The sequence below is a fragment of the Heterodontus francisci genome, chromosome 18, assembly GCF_036365525.1.
Source record: "Heterodontus francisci isolate sHetFra1 chromosome 18, sHetFra1.hap1, whole genome shotgun sequence".
Lineage (NCBI taxonomy): Eukaryota > Metazoa > Chordata > Chondrichthyes > Heterodontiformes > Heterodontidae > Heterodontus > Heterodontus francisci.
Window position 1 is genome coordinate 38,150,777 of NC_090388.1, and position 22,423 is coordinate 38,173,199.

At 48.2% G+C, this 22,423-nt stretch overlaps 1 protein-coding gene across 4 annotated transcripts in view; it reads right to left on the bottom strand.

The window, feature by feature from the left end:
- The window catches only part of mdfic (MyoD family inhibitor domain containing), an 84,585-nt gene that overhangs the window by 15,666 nt on the left and 46,496 nt on the right, over positions 1-22,423 (bottom strand). For all 4 annotated transcript variants that reach the window (XM_068051238.1, XM_068051239.1, XM_068051237.1 and 1 more), the window contains exon 4: positions 1,189-1,464. In XM_068051238.1, coding sequence (XP_067907339.1) covers positions 1,189-1,464 — 276 coding nt within the window. The remainder of the gene's footprint in view (positions 1-1,188; positions 1,465-22,423) is intronic.

The following is a 22,423-nucleotide window of genomic DNA, read 5'->3' on the forward strand; positions in this document are numbered from 1 at the left end:
TGATTAATGGTCGGGGCACAGACTCGGTGGACCGAAGGGCCTGTTTCAGTGCTGTATCTCTAAATCAAAATTATGAAGTAAAATCAGTGGTTTTGCATCAATTTTAAGATTCAGTACATTTTGTACATTATTCTGCAACTGTTGCTAAGCTCCTCATTTCTGTGCAATTGCAGTAATATATGTTGGCGTTTCTTTTATTGTGAAACCAGAGCTTTTGCTGCTCACATGGAGTAACGCTGGAAGAAAGCACGATGCCTGTGCAGCAGAGCGGTTGACAGCACTGGATATAACATGCTCACCATCACTTTTTTGATCTGCAAACAGATTTAGATCGAGAAAATGATTCAGTTGCCCTTAAAAAAGTTTCCCCCCAGGTAGCACACATGGAGAGCTAATAAGCCACATAAAAGCAGCTGATTTCCAAGTCCAAATCTCGGTCTGTACCGGGTTGGTTGATCTCAGCCAGACAATGGGAGGTGCATTACATTCAGTCTCAGCATCCCCGGGATTTGGTGGGGAAAATTGACCAGAACTGCTGAACCTAAATAGCATTTAATTGCCCTATGTCAACTACATATGAATGGGTGCCAAGTAAGGAAAGGGATAGGCTTGGCAGTTATGTTGCAATAGTTATACAGTCTTGTGGACACACTATTTGGCTTATGCATTAAAGTGAGGTGCCTTACTTTGGAAAATTTAAAAAGCATCAAGAAGATGAAAGGACACGGTTATTTCAGATTATGCAAGGTACAGAGGCTTTAAATTAACAAAATGATTGGATTCTGATGTTCACACTCTAAACACATTTTCAAAATTTATACATAAGTCTAGATATCACATCGATAATGACATGACAAGCAACCAGTCTGCATGATGTCAGATCCTTAAATTATATTGAAATATATCCAAACTTCCTGCTGGTGCGTCAGGATGTCCAGATAAAGCAAAATGATTCATAAGCCTACAAGCTAACTAAATTATATTTTTAATCTACTTTGAATTCTTCCTTGGCAAATAATAACAGAAGAAAATGATGCTGTAATTCTTAAGAATTCTCAGACGAATTATAAAAGCATTTTTATTAAAAACAAAAATGCCATTGTAGAAAAATCAGCACAGATAAGTAGCTCCTACTAGTCTTGTTACATAACATTTAAAACAAATATTGGAATGCACAGTTAAACTTACCTTCCGGTGTGGATGCTGGTTTCTGAGAGTTCGTAGAGCTTAATTTGCTTTTCCTGCTGCCACTACTACTCACAGAAAGGCTTGATTGGAGTTTTCTGTGCATTTTCTGAGAGACTGGAGCTGAGAGCTTTCTGTGGTCTGAAATCCCATGTGTGACACCGTTGTGGATTCCATTTACATTACTCAGACTCATGTGGCCATTTTGTAATTTGCCAGTTTCCCCCTCAGTCTGTTCCAGTGCTGAAGTAGTTGGCCAAGACAATGATTGAGGTTGAGCTGAAAGAAATATATGAAAAGGAGGAAAAAAGAAAATTCAAGAGTTTTACTTTCCAAACAAAAAAAGTTTGATATTAATTTTTGGGTCAAATTAAAGATTAGCAAAATTTCTGCAAAAAGACAAATTGCTTTAATAGCAGCTTTTTAATCCAACATGTCAGCATTCGAAATAACTGTTGCAAAATATATATTAAAAATAATTTGCTATAAAATAGCACTGGTTTCAATATAATTTAGTGCATAAATGTTACATAGTCAACACATAATTTAATGGCATTTAAAAGGACAACTGAAAACAGCAAGAACAACCATACTGTGAATGCCCGAGTTGGGCCTTTGTCCAGGAAACAAAAGAGACACAACGGTGACGACACTTCAAAAAGTACTTAATTGGCTGGAAAGAGCTCAAGAGGTCATGAAACGGAATACATAAATGCAAGTCTTTTATTCATTCAGATTTGGCAAAACTAAAAAAAAGGACAAACTAAAAAGGTATGTAAAAACACCAGTTTCAACAATTTGCATTTATATAGCACCTTTAATGTAGTAGAACATCCCGCGGCACTTCGTAGGTGTATTATAAAATAAAATTTGACACCTGAGCCACACAAGAAGTAATTAGGACAGCTGACCTAAGGTTTGGTCAAAGGTAAGTTTTAAGCAACATTTCAAAAGGATGAGAGAGGGGTAGAGGGGCAGGGAAGTTTATGGAGGGAATTCCAGAGTTTAGGGCCAAAGCGGCTGCCAGTGATAGATCAATTAAAATAGTGGATGCGCAAGAGGCCAGAATTAGAGCAGCACAGAGATCTTGGAGGGATGAAGGACTGGGGAAGGTTACAGAGAAAGGTATGGGCAAGGCCATAGTGAGATTTGAAAACAAGGATGAGAATTTTAAAACTGAGACGACTGCATTGGAGCCCATGTAGGTCAGCAAGCACAGGGGCGACGGGTGAATGGAACATGATGCAGATTAGGCAGCAGAGATTTGGATGACCGCAAGTTTATGGAGGGTGGAAGATGGGAGGTCAGCCAGGACAGCATTACCAGTCAAGTCCAGAGGTAGCAAAGGCACGGATGAGAGTTTCAGCAGTAGATGAGCTCAGATAGGGGCACAATAGGGCAATGTCACAGAGGTGGAAGTAGGCAGTCTTGGTGATGGCATGGATGTGTGGTCAGAAGCTCACCCCAGGGTGAAATATGACACCTTCAAATGATCTGGATCAGCCTCAGACAGTTGCCAGAGAGAGGGATGGAGTCAGTGGCTGGGGAACGGAGTTTGTTGAGGGTACCAAACACAATGAGTTCAGTCTTCCCAATATTTAGTTGGATGAAATTTCTGCTCATCCAGTATTGGCTGTCTGACAATTTAAGGACACTAGAAGGATTGAGAGAGCTGGTGGTGAGGGAGAGCAGGGTGTCAATGTACATGTGGAAATTGATAGTATTTTCAGATGATGCCTACGTGTTTGCTCTCAGTGACAATGTAACCACAAAATCTGAAAATGTATTTAATTGCACATTGAAAATCCATTCTTGGTATGATAGTTGGAGTTAGAACAATGAATTGTGATGTTCTCCCTGTAAAATGTTTTCAAACTCTCTCCCCTGCCTCCCAACCAACTGGGATCCTTGTATAGTACCATCGTCTTCCAAAAACAATCCATCTTCTAGTCACGTGCCAATTTATCCATAACTTGATGCTGGAGAGGAACTTTCTCCAGCTCCATATCAAGAAAAAGAATCCTTTCAGCCTTCACCAAAGGACTGCAACTTGGTCCCTGATTACATCTCCTTTCCTGATTGCTTGTTCAGGCTGAACCAGTGTACAGGTCTCCTCTTTAATCCAAAGCTGAGCTTCAAACCTCACATCCTATTAAGCATCAAGACCACTTACTTACATCTCAGCAACACAGTCTATCTTTGCCCCCACCCGAGTCACACCTTTGCTGAAACCCTTGTCCGTATGTTCTTCACCTCCTGGCTATTTCTCTAACACATTCCTTCGCTTACAAGATTCAGAATCTCCAACTCATCCAGAACCGAATCATCTGAATTTTATCCCACACTAAGTTCCATTCAAAGATCATTGCTGCCTTTACCAACTCCAACAGAATCTAACTGCCCAACATAGATGATGTCAAAATTCTCATCCTGGTCTATAAATCCCTGTATGGTCTTGCTCCATTCTACCTCTGCAACCTTCTCCCTCTTGTTCTCAAGTTTGCTCCTGATGTTTTTTCCAGCTTGTGACTTGCTGTGCAACCCTCTCAATCCACTATTGGTGACAGAGCCTATCACCCTGCCTTAGCACTTTCACTTTGCCTTCACAAATCTTTGCCTCTTTTAACTAGCTCCTCAAATCCCAACTATTAAGTCAGTCCTTTGGTCACCCTCTGAACCCTCCTCCAAAATCATGCCTAGTTTCTCTTCGTAAAGGGTCATGAACCATTTCACAACATTAAAAGACTTTACATAAGTGAAAGTTGTTGCAACAGACACAGCAAAATCTGAAGAAAAATATACATTCATAAAACTCGGGAAGTTCTACACATCATACAAAAATAAAAAGACTGCTGCTGTGCTCAAGGCCAAGTTAACCTCTGGGTTTGGGTAACTAAGTGGTTTTGTCTTTCATGAAATGGCCGTGAGCATATCTCATTCTTCGTACAGTTATCCTTCATTATACATTAAGATAAATCTTGCAACTTAAATGCGAGATCACATATGCTCATCACTAGAGTGTTTGATTCATGAACAAAACTGTCCCATCCTTGTCTCTTATACAGGATCCCTAAATAAATGCTTTAAGTAGGAAACCGTTGACTAGCACAAGTTCAAGACAGAAGTCCAGAATTTCTAAATATCATTCCCACTTCTCTTGCCCCCAAGCCATTTGAAAATTATAATATGTTTTCTTAATTTTTTTACTATTAAAGTGATTTTGTCCAGTTTTGTCAGATTTGTCTGAAAGTTATTCAAGGTGGAAACACATTTAAAGAGTTCACATCTCAAATCTCACATGTATCAAATTTTCAATATACCAACTGTCTTTAAAAAAAATGTAGAGAAATAGTATTTAGATAAAGATTCACTAATTGTATAACTAAGCAAAATTCCAAACTGAGGAAGCCAGGTAGCAAGAACAAACCCCAAAAGGGGAGCGAAGGGAAGGGGGGGCGATAGAAAATATAACACAGGCAATAACTATTTCAAAGTTGAATACTACACCTAAAGGAGCAATCTGGCATTCTTTCACATGTATTATTCATACACTATGGATAATTCTCCTTCACTAAATTCTCAGATTCAGGGCAGAGGCTGGCAAATGTCTGTCAAACTTGCCGTCTTTTTTTCCCCCAGACTGAATTAACAGCCATGATCAGCTGATATGGAAGAGTATCCATACTTGGCCATCTTGCTATTTCACCAATCCAAAAATCAAATTATCTTACATAGTGTCCGATATTACTTACAATGATCAGTAGTTTGGCCCAGAAAGAGCAACAAGAGGCAAAAGAAGTTTTTCATTCTTCAATTAATCATCTTTACATGCGACAGAAAACAGTTCAGCCTTTTTTAATCCAATTTATACAGTCACAAACACAAGAACCCATTTGTTCCATTTCAGGTCCATACGAAGATTCGGAGTTCCGATCATCTGGGACACAAAATTTGGATGTTGCCAAGCATTTCTCTGTCTTAATGCTACACAAAGTTGCTTACTAATGAAACCATACAATTTACTTACCCTCCTGCTTAGACCACATCCATTAAACACGAACTCACTCATTTTTGGAATTTTATATCACATGATGCAACCACAACAAAAGAATACATTCATTTTTTCTTGTCCCATGCTCTGTACTATCAGCTGCCACTTTTTAAAAAAAAAAGTCGTTTCAGGTGAAAGTAGAAGCTGCATGAGATTCTCCATGCATTAACTAAAAGTACTGTTTTCCTCTTAAGAGTTCAAAAGAACAGAAACCTGGCAAGTATTCACACATGCTGTACCGAGGAAGTTAAGGAGGCTACAGATGTTTAACTTCCACTTTTATGAAATTGGACATACAGGATATTTCCAAGCTGTGCCTCTGCCTAATATATTAAAATGGTGATACAGCTGCTCATGTAATTTTCTGGGTTTAATAGATTTATCATGCCAGTTCTGTAAACACAACTGGACCTCGAGAGCTCGCTATTTTTAAGACATTCTTTCCCATCTAAAACATGAGTTCGATCAATCTCTTCCAAGCAATAGACATTGCTGCCAAAATGGCATCAGATATAGTGGTGACTCTGGTGTACATCCTCTGGACTTTTAAATAACCAAGCTGTGTGTGTTATCAGGGCAGTGGTGATCCTTCATGTAGGCAAAAAACAGATATTCAGAGCTACATAAGGTCAGAGCAGTTCCAGTACAGCTACAACACTGGCATCTACCTGGCAATGTGGAACATTGTCCAGGTATGTTCTTTCCACAAAAAGCAAGACAAATCCAACCCGGCCATTACCACTCCATCCGTCGACACTCAATCATCAGTAAAGTGATGGAAGGTGTCAACAGTGCCATCAAGCGGCACTTGCTTAGCAAGAACCTGCTCAGTGATGCTCAGTTTGGGTTCCGCCAGGGCCACTCAGCTCCTGACCTCATTACAGCCTTGGTCCAAACGTGGACCAAAGAACTGAACGCCAGAGGTGAGGTGAGAATGACTGCCCTTAACATCAAGGCAGCATTTGACAGAGTACGGCATCAAGAAGCCCTAGCAAAACTGGAGTCAATGGGAATCCAGGGGAAAACTCTCCCCTGGTTGGAGACATACCTAGCACAAACGAAGATGGTTGTGGTTGTTGGAGGTCTATCATCTCAGTCAAGAACAAAGAACAGTACAGCACAGGAACAGGCCATTCGGCCCTCCAGGCCTGCGCCGATCTTGATGCCTGCCTAACCTAACACCTTCTGCACTTCCGGGGCCCATATCCCTCGACATCCCACGACATCACTGCAGGAGTTCCTCAGGGTAGTGTCCTAGGCCCAACCATCTTCAGCTGCTTCATCAATGACCTTCCTTTAATCATAAGATCAGAAGTGGGGATGTGCACCGATGATTGCACAATGTTCAGCACCATTCGCGACTCCTCAGATACTGAAGCAGTCCGTGTCCATATGCAGCAAGACCTGGACAACATTCAGGCTTGGGCTGATAAGTGGTAAGTTACATTCGTGCCACACAAGTGCCAGGCAATGACCATCTCCACTCTGGGTGGCACAGTGGCGAGCACCGCAGCCTCACAGCTCCAGGGACCCGGGTTCGATTCTGGGTACTGCCTGTGCAGAGTTTGCAAGTTCTCCCTGTGACTGCGTGGGTTTTCACCGGGTGCTCCGGTTTCCTCCCACAGCCAAAGGCTTGCAGGTGATAGTTAAATTGGCCGTTGTAAAGTGCCCCTAGTGTAGGAAGGTGGTGGGGAATATGGGATTACTGTAGGGTTAGGATAAATGGGTGGTTGTTGGTCGGCACAGACTCGGTGGGCCGAAGGGCCTGTTTCAGTGCTGCATCTCTAAATAAAAAAATAAAATAATAAATAAAACAAGAGAGAATCTAACCATGGACATTGACATTCAATGACATTACCATCAAAGAATTCCCCTAATTTCAACATCCTGGGTTACCATTGATCAGAAACTGAACTGGAACAGCCATATAAGTACTGTGGCTACAAGAGCAGGTCAGAGGGTGGAAATTCTGCAGTGAGTAAGTCACCTTCTGACTCCTCAAAGCCTGTCCACCATCTACAAGGCACAAGTCAGGAGTGTGATGGAATACTCTCCACTTGCCTGGATGACTGCAGGTCTAACAACACTCAAGAAGCTCGACACCATTCAGCACAAAGCAGTCCGCTTGACTGCCATCCCATCCATCACCGACGCACAGTGCCACCTCCAAGATGCACTGCAGCAACTCACCAAGGCTCTTTGACAGCACCTTCCAAACCCACAACCTCTACTATCTGCAAGTACAAGGGCAGCAGATGCATGGGAACACCACCACCTGCAAGTTCCCCTCCAAGTCACACACCAACCTGACTGAGAGCTATGTCGCTATTCTTCACTGTCGCTGGGTCAAAATCCTGGAACTCCCTGTCTAACAGCACTGTGGGTGTATCTACTCTATGGACTGCAGCAATTCAAAGCAGCAGTTCACCACTGTTATATGCTGGTTTGGTAAGCTGCCACCTTATTTAATCTAGCCAGAGAGATTCTTCATCTGAATTGAAGTTGTGTTCGAAGTTTTCCTCCCATTAAGAGTTCGGATGGTGCTGATCTGCATAATAATGGAGTAGTTCTGTAGGTCAGAGGTGCTAACTGGAAATCTTGATTTTGTTCTTCAACATTGCTCACTCAGCTTCTCCATTAGATTGTGGATACCTGGGAGAACTTGTTAGATGAACAGATCTACATTTTTTTCCAAGTGCGTGACAGAATCATTTGCAAATTGTAGTCCATTATCGGATACTATCTGATCAAGTATACCATGTGTTGTGAAAACGTCTTGTAAAACTGATGACTGCTTCAGTTGTTGTTGTGTACATCTGTTTAAGCTCGATCTATCTTGAGAAGTAATCGATTAGATAGGATCACCCATCAAAGAAGAATAGATCCATCGCCAACCATTCTCACTGTCTAGTTTTAAATTGGGTTGAAATTAGAGGTTCTCTTTGATCTTGTCTGTAAACTGCATATACGTCACTGTTCAAAATCAGTTCTTCGATATCCTTCAAGATTCTTGGCCACTGGACACCTGAGCCCGTGCTCTACATTTAGTTGTGCCCATGTGACTCTGGTGCATTTTCTCCAAGAAACCTACTCTAAGTGACTCTGGAATCACCGGTCTTTCATCATATCCAATAAATTATCCACTATGGTAAAATGGCTTCTGTCTTCAAAGAAGATTTTCATCCTCTTACCCTTGGGACTCTGTTGTGGCCAAACTTACTCGCAATTTTGGCAGACACAGATGCATCGTTCATCTTGCCTCTGTGCCCGACGAGTTGTTGGACTTGCTTCTTCCCCCGTTCTCGGTCTGTAGAACTCCTGCAGGAACTTGCTGCATTTCCCTTTCTTGCTCTGGTAGTGTTTAAGTGGCATGGCGGGCTGTGCTGTGTTGTGTAGGTCCTCTCTCCATTGGGTGGGCTCTCGGCTCTTCCTGTGTCCTGGCTCAGTTTCCCTAAATCTGTTAACAGTTTTGGGAATTCCTCTTGAAAGTAACTCCTGGATTCTTGTTTAACTTCTACTTTCTCAGTAAGATGAAGGTCAACACAAGCTCTTCTACTTAAGAGTGAGAACTCCTGATTTCTTAGAACATAGTGTTTCTAATATCTGCTTTCCCTTGTACTGAAGTGTTGCCTGTAACTTCCCTTTTACTTCAAGTTCAACCTCTCCTGGGCCATGTAACTGAGTTTCTGCTCATTGCAGAAAGTGTGTGGATAACCAGGGCTCTTTGTCTGATTAGACTGTTGCACTCGATCCAGTGTTCAGTTTGAAATTAGTGATGCGTCCATTGACACATGCATCTGCAGATCAAAATGCCCGATTTGGATCATTGTTCCCGACAAGAAAATGTTTTGAATGTTCAGCACCATTCGCAACTCCTCAGATACTGAAGCAATCCATGTAGAAATGCAGCAAGACCTGGACAATATCCAGGCTCGGGCTGATAATTGTCAAGTAACATTCACAATATGCAAGTACCAGGCTATGACCATCTCCAACAAGAGAGAATCTAACCATCTCCCCTTGACATTCAACGGCATTACGATTGCTGAATCCACCACTATCAACATCCTAGGGGCTACCACTGACCAGAAACTGAACTGGAGTAGCCATATAAATACCGTGGCTACAAGAGCAAGTCAGAGGCTAGGAATCCTGTGGTCAGTAACTCACCTCCTGACACCCCAAAGCCTATCCACCATCTACAAGGCACAAGTCAGGAGTGTGATGGAATACTCTCCACTTGCCTGGATGGGTGCAGCTCCAACAACACTCAAGAAGCTCGACACCATCCAGGACAAAGCAACCTGTTTGATTGGCACCCCATGCACAAACATTCACTCCCTCCACCACCGACGCACAGTGGCAGCAGTGTACACCATCTACAAAATGCACTGCAGGAACGCACCAAGGTTTCTTAGACAGCACCTTCCAAACCAGCGACCTCTACTAACTAGAAGGACAAAGGCAGCAAATGCATGGGAACACCACCACCTGCAAGTTCCCCTCTAAGTCACACACCATCTGAACCTGGAACTATATCGCCGTTCCGTCACTGTCGCTGGGTCAAAATCCTGGAACTCCCTTCCTAACAGCACTGTGGGTGTATCTACCTCACATGGATTGCAGATTCAAGAAGGCAGCTCACCAGCACCTTCTCAGGGGCAAAAGGGATGGGCAATAAAAAAATGCTGGCCTAGCCAGCGATGCCCACATCCCATGAATGAATTAAAAAAAAAGAGAACCAGTTTTCTTTTTAAGAGTGGGGATACACATTTTTTTTTAAATATAAAGTTATCTTGATGTGTGCCTCTCTGTGCGCATGTTGTACGCATGGATCCGATCTAGAAGGGGTGGGGGAAACAGAGATTGCGAGAGAAAAGTTTGTAAAACTTAACGTTCCCTGCCAGCATACATTTAGGACCTGCAGCCAGGCACAATGGGAGATATTCCTGGAACAAATCATTTGTACTGAAAAGATTACTGGCTACCCATTCGATAATGTCATATTTACAGCGCAGTGTCAACTTACGTTGCCCTGTCATGTTCTTCCTGAACAGTCTGCCTGACTTATTTCTAGATTTAGAATGTCAATGACATGGATACAGAAGAAGCCAAATGAGAATAATGGATTTGGTGTCCTTAGTTGATTTAAGAACCTTAACACTGAAGACTTGACAACACAATCAGAAGTAAAAATAGTACAAGATTGATCTGAGTAGTATAGCAATTCTTGCCAAGATTATATAGGCTAAGTTAATTTTTCAAGACTTTCCAACATACTGGAGAACAGTTTATGGTGAGTATGAGCATAAAGAAATGTGGAAGTACCTTAATCTTAACTGTCAAGTTCACAGCTTCATTTTTCTACCAATGAAGCAAGACAAAATAGATCTATTTGTCATACGTAACAGAACTGCAAACCTGTGGTCATTTGGTTATATTCAAGGTCTTCCCACAATCAACACAAAATATTGAAACAACCTGCCATTAATTGTGTTGATAATTCTGACATAGGGAGATAATAGCACTGGTCTAATAATCCAGAGGCCCAGGCTAATGCCATGGAGACACTGGTTCGAATTCTACCATGGCAGATGGTAGAATTTAAAATTAATGAATAAAAATCTGGAGTTGAAAGCTGGTCTTAGTAATGGGGCCATGAAACTAACAACAATTGTCATAAAAACTCATCAAGGAAATGTTTTGTCCTTACCTGGTCTGGCCCATACTCACAGAAATGTGGTTGACTCTTAACTGCCCTCTGAAACAGCCAAGCCAGCCACTCAGTTGGCCTGCCAGCAACACCCACATCCCATGAAAGAACAAATAAAAGTTTTACATTTCTGTTACTAATTTGAACCTTTTTCTCCTTGTCCTACTTTTAAGGTTTAGTTTACTAGAAAACTAGGGGCCATTGTCACGGACCTGTAATCATTTTTTTCTCCTCGGATTAAAAAGACTGTGTGTGCCTTTAAAAATTTGTTAAAAACAGGGCAACTTTAAGGGAGAAAGTTCTGGAATTTCTGAGACACAGTGTGTCACAGCTGCATTTTGTGTTACCCTGGGCAACAGCAGGAGAGAGAGAGAGAACACATGGTAATGTTTCCATTTGACTGTGTGGGGAACTGGCAGAAACCAGCTGAAACCAGTTGGTTCTGAGCAGACTTTCCAGCAAGGCGTATTGAAGAAAAAGAGCTGTTTTATTCTCTCTCAGAAAAATGCTACAAGGAGCCACAGGCCAAGTTAATTCCCTGAGTAAAGAAGAAAGGTCTTCTTTGTCAAAAAAAACCATTTGAATTGCTGTACTGATCGTCCAAAGAACTGTGTAATGCTTGCTGCAGCCAAAGTGTTGAATGCCTATCTTATGAAGGACTATTTTTCATCAAATCCACATTAGAAGACCTCATCCATCAGGAAGGTAACCTACAAAGACTTACTTATTTTATTTATTCTTGAGACAGCTATTTTTTTAAAACTCCACTTTTAAAACCAATTAACTACTGTTACTTTTGAATGTATGTGAGTGAATGAGGAGTTAGATTAAAAGAAGTTATAAAGTCTTTATACATAGGTTTATCTTAGTGTTTAAGATTTAGTTTTTTTAATAAATAGTTAATTTGTTGTTGTCTAAAGATACTTGGTTTGGTCTGTTTCCTTCCTGGAGTTACTAGAGTGTTTAATTTGGCTGTTTTCCGATTGGGCGTGAAAGCTTAATAATATGCTGCAACCTGCGGAGTGACAGGACTGATTTGACAGTGCATTGCCCCGCCACGGTTATAACACCATAAATACCAGATAGTTACTAAAGAATGTTAAGATAAGCCCAGCAACTATAGTCCAATCAGTTTAATTTTGGTGGTGAGAAAACTTCTCGAAACAATAATTTATGACAAAACTAATAATTACATGGACAAATGTGGTTAATTAAGGAAAGCCAGCCTGAATTCATTAAGGGAAAATCATGTATAACCAACTTGGAGTTTTTTTTGAAGCAGTGACACAGAGTTGATGAGGGCAATGCTGTTGATGTGGGGTACATGGACTTCCAAAAGGCATTCGATACAGTGCCGCACAACAGACTTGAGAGCAAAATTATAGCCCATAATTAAGGGACAGTAGCAACGTGGACACAAAATTGGCTGAGTGACAGGAAACAAAGAGCAGTGGTTAATGGATGTTCTTCAGGCTGGAGGAAGGTTTGTAGAGGAGTTCCCCAGGGGTCAGTGTTGGGACCTTTGCTTTTCCTGATATATATTTATGACCTAGACCTTGGTGTACAGGGTACAATTTCAAAATATGTGGGTGATACAAAACTTGGAACAATTGTGAACTGTGAGAAGGATAGTGTAGAAGTGCAACAAGGACAGAGACAAGTTCATGGAATGGGCGGATAAGTGGCAGATGACGTTCAATGCAGAGAAATGCGAAGTAATTTTGGTGGGAAGAGCATGAAAAGAAAATATAACAAAGGGTACAACTCTAAAGGGGGTGCAAGAGCAGAGAGACCTGTAGGTATATGTGCATAAGTCATTGAAGATGGCAGGACAGGTTGAGAGAGTGATTAATAAAGCATACAGTATCCTGGGCTTTATTAATAGGGGCACAGGGTACAAGAGCAAGGAGGTTACGTTAAACTTGTATAAGACATGAATTCGGCCTCAGCTTGAGCACTGCATCCAGCTCTGGGCACAACACTTTAGGAAAGATGTGAAAGCATTGGAGAGTGTACAGAAAAGGTTCATGAGAAAGGTTCCAGGGAGCAGGAACTTCAGGTATGAGGATAGACTAGAGAAACTGGGATTATTTTCCTTGCAGAAGAGAAGGCTGAAAGGGGATTTTATAAAAATTGTTACTGTCAAGATTGGAGGGGACGAAGGGCTATCCTCTTTTCCCTCTCCTTGTTTGACCACATGAGGTATAGTCCTTTCTTAAAGTGAATGTACTGGCCAATTCAATAGGTGTTTCATTGGTTCTGGTTATGATCATAGCAAGTAAGTATTCAGACAGGTTTTCTCAAGTTTAACAATGAAAGTGGTTAACTTTATTGTACATAAACTGAACCAATAAAAATAAAAACAATGCGGCAACAATCACTCACACACACAAATAGGTGAGAGAGTGGAAAACGGTAGATTGGTTGAGTTAGAGTCCAGACGGAAAAAAGGTGGTCCACAGTCTGTGGAGATTGGTGATTTGGCTAGCTTCTCGCTGCATTCGGTGGTCCTGAGGTCTGAAGATTAAAGATATAGATGACTGGTACGGTGGGTGTCCAGAATACAGTAAAGCAGATGATTTCCTCCAACGGGGTTTCTGATTGCAGCCACAGAATGCAAACGTGGATCAGTCAACAGGCAGGATGTGAAAGTTTCAAGCTGAAATGGAGAGAGCGAGAGAGAGCGAGAGAGCGCGAGAGAGAGCGAGAGAGCGCGAGAGAGCGCGAGAGAGCGCGAGAGAGCGCGAGAGAGCGCGAGAGAGCGCGAGAGAGCGAGAGAGAGCGAGAGAGAGCGAGAGAGAGCGCGAGAGAGCGCGAGAGAGCGCGAGAGAGAGAGCGGGAGAGAGAGAGAGAGAGAGAGAGAGGGAGAGAGAGCGGGGGAGGGAGAGAGAGGGGGGGGGGCGGGGAGAGAGAGCGGGGGGGGGCGGGGAGAGAGAGCGGGGGGGGCGGGGAGAGAGAGCGGGGGGGGCGGGGAGAGAGAGCGGGGGGAGGGCGGGGAGAGAGAGCGGGGGGAGGGCGGGGAGAGAGAGCGGGGGGAGGGCGGGGAGAGAGAGCGGGGGGAGGGCGGGGAGAGAGAGCGGGGGGAGGGCGGGGAGAGAGAGCGGGGGGGGGGCGGGGAGAGAGAGCGGGGGGGGGGCGGGGAGAGAGAGCAGGGGGGGGGGGGGAGAGAGAGCGGGGGGGGGGAGAGAGAGCGGGGGGGGGGAGAGAGAGCGGGGGGGGGGAGAGAGAGCGGGGGGGGGGGAGAGAGAGCGGGGGGGGGGAGAGAGAGCGGGGGGGGGCGGGGAGAGAGAGCGGGGGGGGGAGAGAGAGCGAGAGAGAGAGAGCGGGAGAGAGCGGGGGGGGGCGGGGAGAGAGAGCGGGGGGGGGCGGGGAGAGAGAGCGGGGGGGGGCGGGGAGAGAGAGCGGGGGGGGGCGGGGAGAGAGAGCGGGGGGGGGCGGGGAGAGAGAGCGGGGGGGGGCGGGGAGAGAGAGCGGGGGGGGGCGGGGAGAGAGAGCGGGGGGGGGCGGGGAGAGAGAGCGGGGGGGGGCGGGGAGAGAGAGCGGGGGGGGGCGGGGAGAGAGAGCGGGGGGGGGCGGGGAGAGAGAGCGGGGGGGGGCGGGGAGAGAGAGCGGGGGGGGGCGGGGAGAGAGAGCGGGGGGGGGCGGGGAGAGAGAGCGGGGGGGGGCGGGGAGAGAGAGCGGGGGGGGGGCGGGGAGAGAGAGCGGGGGGGGGCGGGGAGAGAGAGCGGGGGGGGCGGGGAGAGAGAGCGGGGGGGGGCGGGGAGAGAGAGCGGGGGGGGGCGGGGAGAGAGAGCGGGGGGGGGCGGGGAGAGAGAGCGGGGGGGGGCGGGGAGAGAGAGCGGGGGGGGGCGGGGAGAGAGAGCGGGGGGGGGGGCGGGGAGAGAGAGCGGGGGGGGGGGCGGGGAGAGAGAGCGGGGGGGGGGCGGGGAGAGAGAGCGGGGGGGGGCGGGGAGAGAGAGCGGGGGGGGGCGGGGAGAGAGAGCGGGGGGGGGCGGGGAGAGAGAGCGGGGGGGGGCGGGGAGAGAGAGCGGGGGGGGAGGAGAGAGCGGGGGGGGAGGAGAGAGCGGGGGGGGAGGAGAGAGCGGGGGGGGAGGAGAGAGCGGGGGGGGAGGAGAGAGCGGGGGGGGAGGAGAGAGCGGGGGGGGAGGAGAGAGCGGGGGGGGAGGAGAGAGCGGGGGGGGAGGAGAGAGCGGGGGGGGAGGAGAGAGCGGGGGGGGAGGAGAGAGCGGGGGGGGAGGAGAGAGCGGGGGGGGAGGAGAGAGCGGGGGGGGAGGAGAGAGCGGGGGGGGAGGAGAGAGCGGGGGGGGAGGAGAGAGAGCGGGGGGGGAGGAGAGAGAGCGGGGGGGGAGGAGAGAGAGCGGGGGGGGAGGAGAGAGAGCGGGGGGGGGGGAGAGAGAGCGGGGGGGGGGGAGAGAGAGCGGGGGGGGGGGAGAGAGAGCGGGGGGGGGGGAGAGAGAGCGGGGGGGGGGAGAGAGAGCGGGGGGGGGGAGAGAGAGCGGGGGGGGGGAGAGAGAGCGGGGGGGGGGAGAGAGAGCGGGGGGGGGGAGAGAGAGCGGGGGGGGGGAGAGAGAGCGGGGGGGGGGAGAGAGAGCGGGGGGGGGGGAGAGAGAGCGGGGGGGGGGGAGAGAGAGCGGGGGGGGGGGAGAGAGAGCGGGGGGGGGGGAGAGAGAGCGGGGGGGGGGGAGAGAGAGCGGGGGGGGGGAGAGAGAGCGGGGGGGGGGAGAGAGAGCGGGGGGGGGGAGAGAGAGCGGGGGGGGGGAGAGAGAGCGGGGGGGGGGAGAGAGAGCGGGGGGGGGGAGAGAGAGCGGGGGGGGGGAGAGAGAGCGGGGGGGGGGAGAGAGAGCGGGGGGGGGGAGAGAGAGCGGGGGGGGGGAGAGAGAGCGGGGGGGGGGAGAGAGAGCGGGGGGGGGGAGAGAGAGCGGGGGGGGGGAGAGAGAGCGGGGGGGGGGAGAGAGAGCGGGGGGGGGGAGAGAGAGCGGGGGGGGGGAGAGAGAGCGGGGGGGGGGAGAGAGAGCGGGGGGGGGGAGAGAGAGCGGGGGGGGGGAGAGAGAGCGGGGGGGGGGAGAGAGAGCGGGGGGGGGGAGAGAGAGCGGGGGGGGGGAGAGAGAGCGGGGGGGGGGGAGAGAGAGCGGGGGGGGGGAGAGAGAGCGGGGGGGGGGAGAGAGAGCGGGGGGGGGGAGAGAGAGCGGGGGGGGGGAGAGAGAGCGGGGGGGGGGAGAGAGAGCGGGGGGGGGGAGAGAGAGCGGGGGGGGGGAGAGAGAGCGGGGGGGGGAGAGAGAGCGGGGGGGGGGGAGAGAGAGCGGGGGGGGGAGAGAGAGCGGGGGGGGAGAGAGAGCGGGGGGGGGAGAGAGAGCGGGGGGGGGAGAGAGAGCGGGGGGGGGAGAGAGAGCGGGGGGGGGAGAGAGAGCGGGGGGGGGAGAGAGAGCGGGGGGGGGAGAGAGAGCGGGGGGGGGAGAGAGAGCGGGGGGGGGAGAGAGAGCGGGGAGGGGAGAGAGAGCGGGGAGGGGAGAGAGAGCGGGGGGGGGGAGAGAGAGCGGGGGGGGAGAGAGAGAGCGGGGGGGGAGAGAGAGAGCGGGGGGGGAGAGAGAGAGCGGGGGGGGAGAGAGAGAGCGGGGGGGGAGAGAGAGAGCGGGGGGGGAGAGAGAGAGCGGGGGGGGAGAGAGAGAGCGGGGGGGGAGAGAGAGAGCGGGGGGGGAGAGAGAGAGCGGGGGGGGAGAGAGAGAGCGGGGGGGGAGAGAGAGAGCGGGGGGGGAGAGAGAGAGCGGGGGGGGAGAGAGAGAGCGGGGGGGGAGAGAGAGAGCGGGGGGGGAGAGAGAGAGCGGGGGGGGAGAGAGAGAGCGGGGGGGGAGAGAGAGAGCGGGGGGGGAGAGAGAGAGCGGGGGGGGAGAGAGAGAGCGGGGGGGGAGAGAGAGAGCGGGGGGGGAGAGAGAGAGCGGGGGGGGAGAGAGAGAGCGGGGGGGGAGAGAGAGAGCGGGGGGGGAGAGAGAGAGCGGGGGGGGAGAGAGAGAGCGGGGGGGGAGAGAGAGAGCGGGGGGGGAGAGAGAGAGCGGGGGGGGAGAGAGAGAGCGGGGGGGGAGAGAGAGAGCGGGGGGGGAGAGAGAGAGCGGGGGGGGAGAGAGAGAGCGGGGGGGGAGAGAGAGAGCGGGGGGGGAGAGAGAGAGCGGGGGGGGAGAGAGAGAGCGGGGGGGGAGAGAGAGAGCGGGGGGGGAGAGAGAGAGCGGGGGGGGAGAGAGAGAGCGGGGGGGGAGAGAGAGAGCGGGGGGGGGAGAGAGAGAGCGGGGGGGGGAGAGAGAGAGCGGGGGGGGAGAGAGAGAGCGGGGGGGGGAGAGAGAGAGCGGGGGGGGAGAGAGAGAGCGGGGGGGGAGAGAGAGAGCGGGGGGGGAGAGAGAGAGCGGGGGGGGAGAGAGAGAGCGGGGGGGGAGAGAGAGAGCGGGGGGGGAGAGAGAGAGCGGGGGGGGAGAGAGAGAGCGGGGGGGGAGAGAGAGAGCGGGGGGGGGAGAGAGAGAGCGGGGGGGGAGAGAGAGAGCGGGGGGGGAGAGAGAGAGCGGGGGGGGAGAGAGAGAGCGGGGGGGGAGAGAGAGAGCGGGGGGGGAGAGAGAGAGCGGGGGGGGAGAGAGAGAGCGGGGGGGGAGAGAGAGAGCGGGGGGGGAGAGAGAGAGCGGGGGGGGAGAGAGAGAGCGGGGGGGGAGAGAGAGAGCGGGGGGGGAGAGAGAGAGCGGGGGGGGAGAGAGAGAGCGGGGGGGGAGAGAGAGAGCGGGGGGGGAGAGAGAGAGCGGGGGGGGAGAGAGAGAGCGGGGGGGAGAGAGAGAGCGCGGGGGGGAGAGAGAGAGCGCGGGGGGGAGAGAGAGAGCGGGGGGGGAGAGAGAGAGCGGGGGGGGAGAGAGAGAGCGGGGGGGGAGAGAGAGAGCGGGGGGGGAGAGAGAGAGCGGGGGGGGAGAGAGAGAGCGGGGGGGGAGAGAGAGAGCGGGGGGGGAGAGAGAGAGCGGGGGGGGAGAGAGAGAGCGGGGGGGGAGAGAGAGAGCGGGGGGGGAGAGAGAGAGCGGGGGGGGAGAGAGAGAGCGGGGGGGGAGAGAGAGAGCGGGGGGGGAGAGAGAGAGCGGGGGGGGAGAGAGAGAGCGGGGGGGGAGAGAGAGAGCGGGGGGGGAGAGAGAGAGCGGGGGGGGAGAGAGAGAGCGGGGGGGGAGAGAGAGAGCGGGGGGGGAAGAGAGAGAGCGGGGGGGGAGAGAGAGAGCGGGGGGGGAGAGAGAGAGCGGGGGGGGAGAGAGAGAGCGGGGGGGGAGAGAGAGAGCGGGGGGGGGAGAGAGAGCGCGGGGGGGGGAGAGAGAGAGACAGAGTGGGGGTGGGGGAGGGAGAGAGGGGGAAAGGGAGTCTTTAGTTTGAAAAGATCAATGAGGACAGAAGGAGAGAAATCAGTCTTCTCTTGATTTCACAATCATGTTATTTTTGGACACTTGCATGTGTGATTTTATTAAAACCTTTTTATTAAGAAGACACTTTTCAAACGGAATGGAAATATTTGTATTTCAAAAACCATTGCACTGTCATGTTTCACGTCCCTTTGATACGCTGTTCTTGCAAGTATTTTTATGCAGAAACTATGGCTTGGAACGGGAAAGAAGTTTGAAAATCAGAATACAAACTCAAAGAAAATATTTGCTTTTATCAAAGAAAATATTGCTCGAAATGTGACTTATTTCATAATTAACCTTCAAAATGCTCCTGTATTTCAGTTTTGAATATAAACATTTTCTTTGAATATTACCAGTTTAATATTCCCAAAACTACAGAAAATAAATTGTGCAAACTGTTGTCATACTTCAAAATAAATATCTAAGTATACTGGGATATAAATGCTGTGACTTTAAAGTCAGACACAAATACACAACTTGTAGGCAGAGTGCTCAAGTCCCAAACATCTGGTTGATCTTACAATAAAAGTGGCCAGCAGTTAACAAAGCTAAAGTTTCTCCCACTGTACTTGTAATTAGAAGTACACATGGCTACCATACAAAACATCTTGCCAAAGACCGACTTTCCAAAACCTCCTTATTTAAAAACATTTTGCTGTGCAAGATCACAACCTCACACTGGAATACTTCTTTTGCCCATTCCTCTCATTCTTGGATAAAACATGTTGTCATCTATATTTCAGATACAGACCAATTTAACAATTCAGCTTAAAAATAAAGTTCTGGCTCTCATATTATTAACATATGTTTGTTTTTATGATGTTCAAGAATCACAGAATTAATGACTTTCACATGTTTTCCAAGTACTGCACTACCTACCCTTTGCTGGGCATTTAGAAAGACTCCCATTTAAGCATTGCCAAGTTAAATGACATTGCTCAAGCAGAACAGGGAGACATTGTCTTCAGGGAAGTTAAATGCTGTATATCTTAAATCACAAACAGATGTGGAAAATCAACTGTCCGCAGTTTATCAGAATACAAACTCCATGAAAATATTGCTTGAAATATGTGACTTGTAGTTAGCTTTCAAAATGCTCATGTATTTCAATTTGGAACTGTACATGAATATCTATGAACTTTACCAGTTTTTCAATATCCCCAGAACAGAAAATAAGTTAATTGACAGTACTTCTTTTGCACAGCCTTCAAAAGAAAATGTGTAAGTATACAGCCACACAAAATTATCAGTTTAAAATCATTAATAAAGCTAAAAGTGTTTGCAGTGACTGTTAGTGTGCCATTGGCAGCAGCCTTGTGGAGATCCAATCACCAATACCACATCATAAATATAATCATACTTCTAAAATAAAAGCAAAATACTGCAGATGCTGGAAATCCGAAATAAAAATAGAAAGTGCTGGAAATACTCATTAGGTCTGGCAGCATCTGTGGATGAAAAAGCAGAGTTAATGTTTCAGGTTTGTGACCTTTCATCAGAACTGGCAAAGGTTAGAAAAGAATTAGGTTTTAAGCAAATGAAGGTGGAGGGGGGGGTGGTTTGGTGGAGAAGTGAACAAAAAGGAAAGGTGTGTGATAGGGAGGCGGGCAGGAGAGATTAAACAACAAAGCTGTCCTGGGACAAAGGCAAAGAGCGTGTAATGCTTGTGGTGAAAGACAAAGCATCAGTCCAGAGAGTGTTAATGGCAGAATGAGCAGCTCTGTCCACATGAAAAACAGGCACATGGTTAAAAAATAAAATTTTAAAAAGGCCAGGCACGCTCTGAAATTGTTGAACTCAAGGTTGAGTCCACAAGGCATCAGCCCACTGTTGATTTAAAAAGGCCTTAAAAGGACACAAAATGATGTAATTTTATTTGTAAAAAGCTCTACCTACTTCCTGGACAAGACATTCAGCAGTGGTGGTAGTATAGTGCTACTTTCAAGATCTTTTTCCTCCTCTTCATTTGGCACACCGCCTTGCTGCTTTCAAGAATTTGGAAGCTTTAAAGTACGATATAATGCTATGCCATAGGTGAGTGGAAAGCTATCTGCATCAGACCACTATCAGGAAGCTGCAAAATGCTTCCATAGGTTTTACGAGCTTTAAGTTCAACAAGTCACAAGTGAAGAGTCATTTAAAAACTCAAGAGTCAATTTTCTTATTGGAATGATAAGAAAAGTAATTTTGATCTAGTGATCAGTTTACACCTGGATCACACTACTCAATTCTGAATTCAATAAACATTGCAACTTGTGGGCTGGCACCAGAAAAAATGACTATGAATAGTTCCATAAAATCTCAACTAGTTTACAAATGCCCTCAAGGGAAAGGAACCTACCACCCATGTTCAGTCTGGCCTGCATGAGACTGGTAATATGCTCTGAACTGACCTAGCAAGCCACTCCATTGTAAAAGCAATTATCTAGAATAGGCTGTATATGCGGCCTTGCCAGTGTCACCCACCATCCTACACCTGTGTAGGGGCCCCAACAACCCCACTGCCTTGTGGGCGTCTCGGGAGAGACCAAGGCTAAGGGAGTAAACCCTAACAGAAAATCCGGAGCGGAACCCCGTAGGCGGTCATGTGTCACCTTTGGCATGTTTCCGGCAGTTCCTGCAGCCATACTGGTGCCAAACGTCGTGTCCTGCACTCCTTTGGACCCCACCAGAAAGGCCGAGAGGGGGGTTTTGACGACTGGGCAACTCTCAACCTCCATAAATTTGCCCAGGCATGCGCCATGGAGAGGTCACTCCATACAAACCACTGACCACCTCCAGGCGCGTATCCATTGTCTCTCGAGATAAGGAGGCCCAAAAGAAAGAAGAAACCCTTCTGATAGCAAGTGTTTGCTTTTTGCCTCATAGTCTCAAAATATCAATCAGCACCACTCTACACCCTCCTCGCCCTGGTTAAAAACAATGACAAAAATAATGTTCCTTTATATTCTCTATTCATGTGTTTAAATGCTCTTTAAAAAAAAAATCACTATACTGTCTTGAGGTAAACTGCAGTTTTGTAGAGGGGGAATTGGATTTTCTTTTTAGTGCAACAGTTTAATTGAATTTGAAAGCAAGAAATTAATTTTGCTTCATGATCGGAACTCTGGTCCATGAACAAGGTGGAAAATGATGCCAGTGGGATAGTTAGCACAGTATTAGGGTGGATTTTTGCATGATTGAAAGATGAATAGGTACATGTCAGAATGAAATACCATCAACAGTGGAGTATCAAAAGGACTCATGTTGGGGTAGTTATGCACTAGGGTGTCCAAGTTTGCAGATACTATCAAACTGGGTGCAACAATAATGCTTGCTTAAAGGCAATGGGAAAGAGATATCACAGTTTTGGCGTATACGTCATTTAAACCATTGGTTCAGTGCTTAAAAGGCAGGTGAAAAAACTATTACATTTATGTTACCTGCCCAAATTTTTTTTTTTTTTTAAATGACGACATTAAAAAGTTGATTCTGATGAAAGGCTACAGACCTGAAATGTTAACTCTGCTCCTCTCTCCACTGATGCTGCCAGATCTGCAGAGTATTTTCAACACTGTCTGTTTTTATTTCAGATTTCCAGCATCCACAGTATTTTGCTTTTCTAGTATGACATTAAAGTTGTATCTGCCTAGGTGAGCTTACATTTGCAACGAGACATTTAATTTTGGTCTCCATAATACCAGAAACATGTCGAACATGAAGGGAGTCAAGAAGTGAGTTATAAGGCTAATTGACAGTATGAGAAAAAATAATCTATCCTGGGATTTTACTCAATGAAGAGGAGGTGCAAAAGAGAAGACTTATTAGTGGTCTTTTAAGATATGAAAATTAGGATCCTGTAAAGTTCTTCCATCAGGCACAGGTTTTTAGGACGAGGGGTATATTGTTAAGGGTATCAACGTAAAATAGGAAATTTCAGCAATTTTAAAAATAAAGCACAGAAGTGAATTACGAAATGAGTAATCAGTATGGTAAAGCAAAGCTAGAATTCTGTAAAGTTTAAAAATTGTGGGTATTTTAATACTTCCTGCATCTTACCACAGATCACGGTGTATAAGACGACCC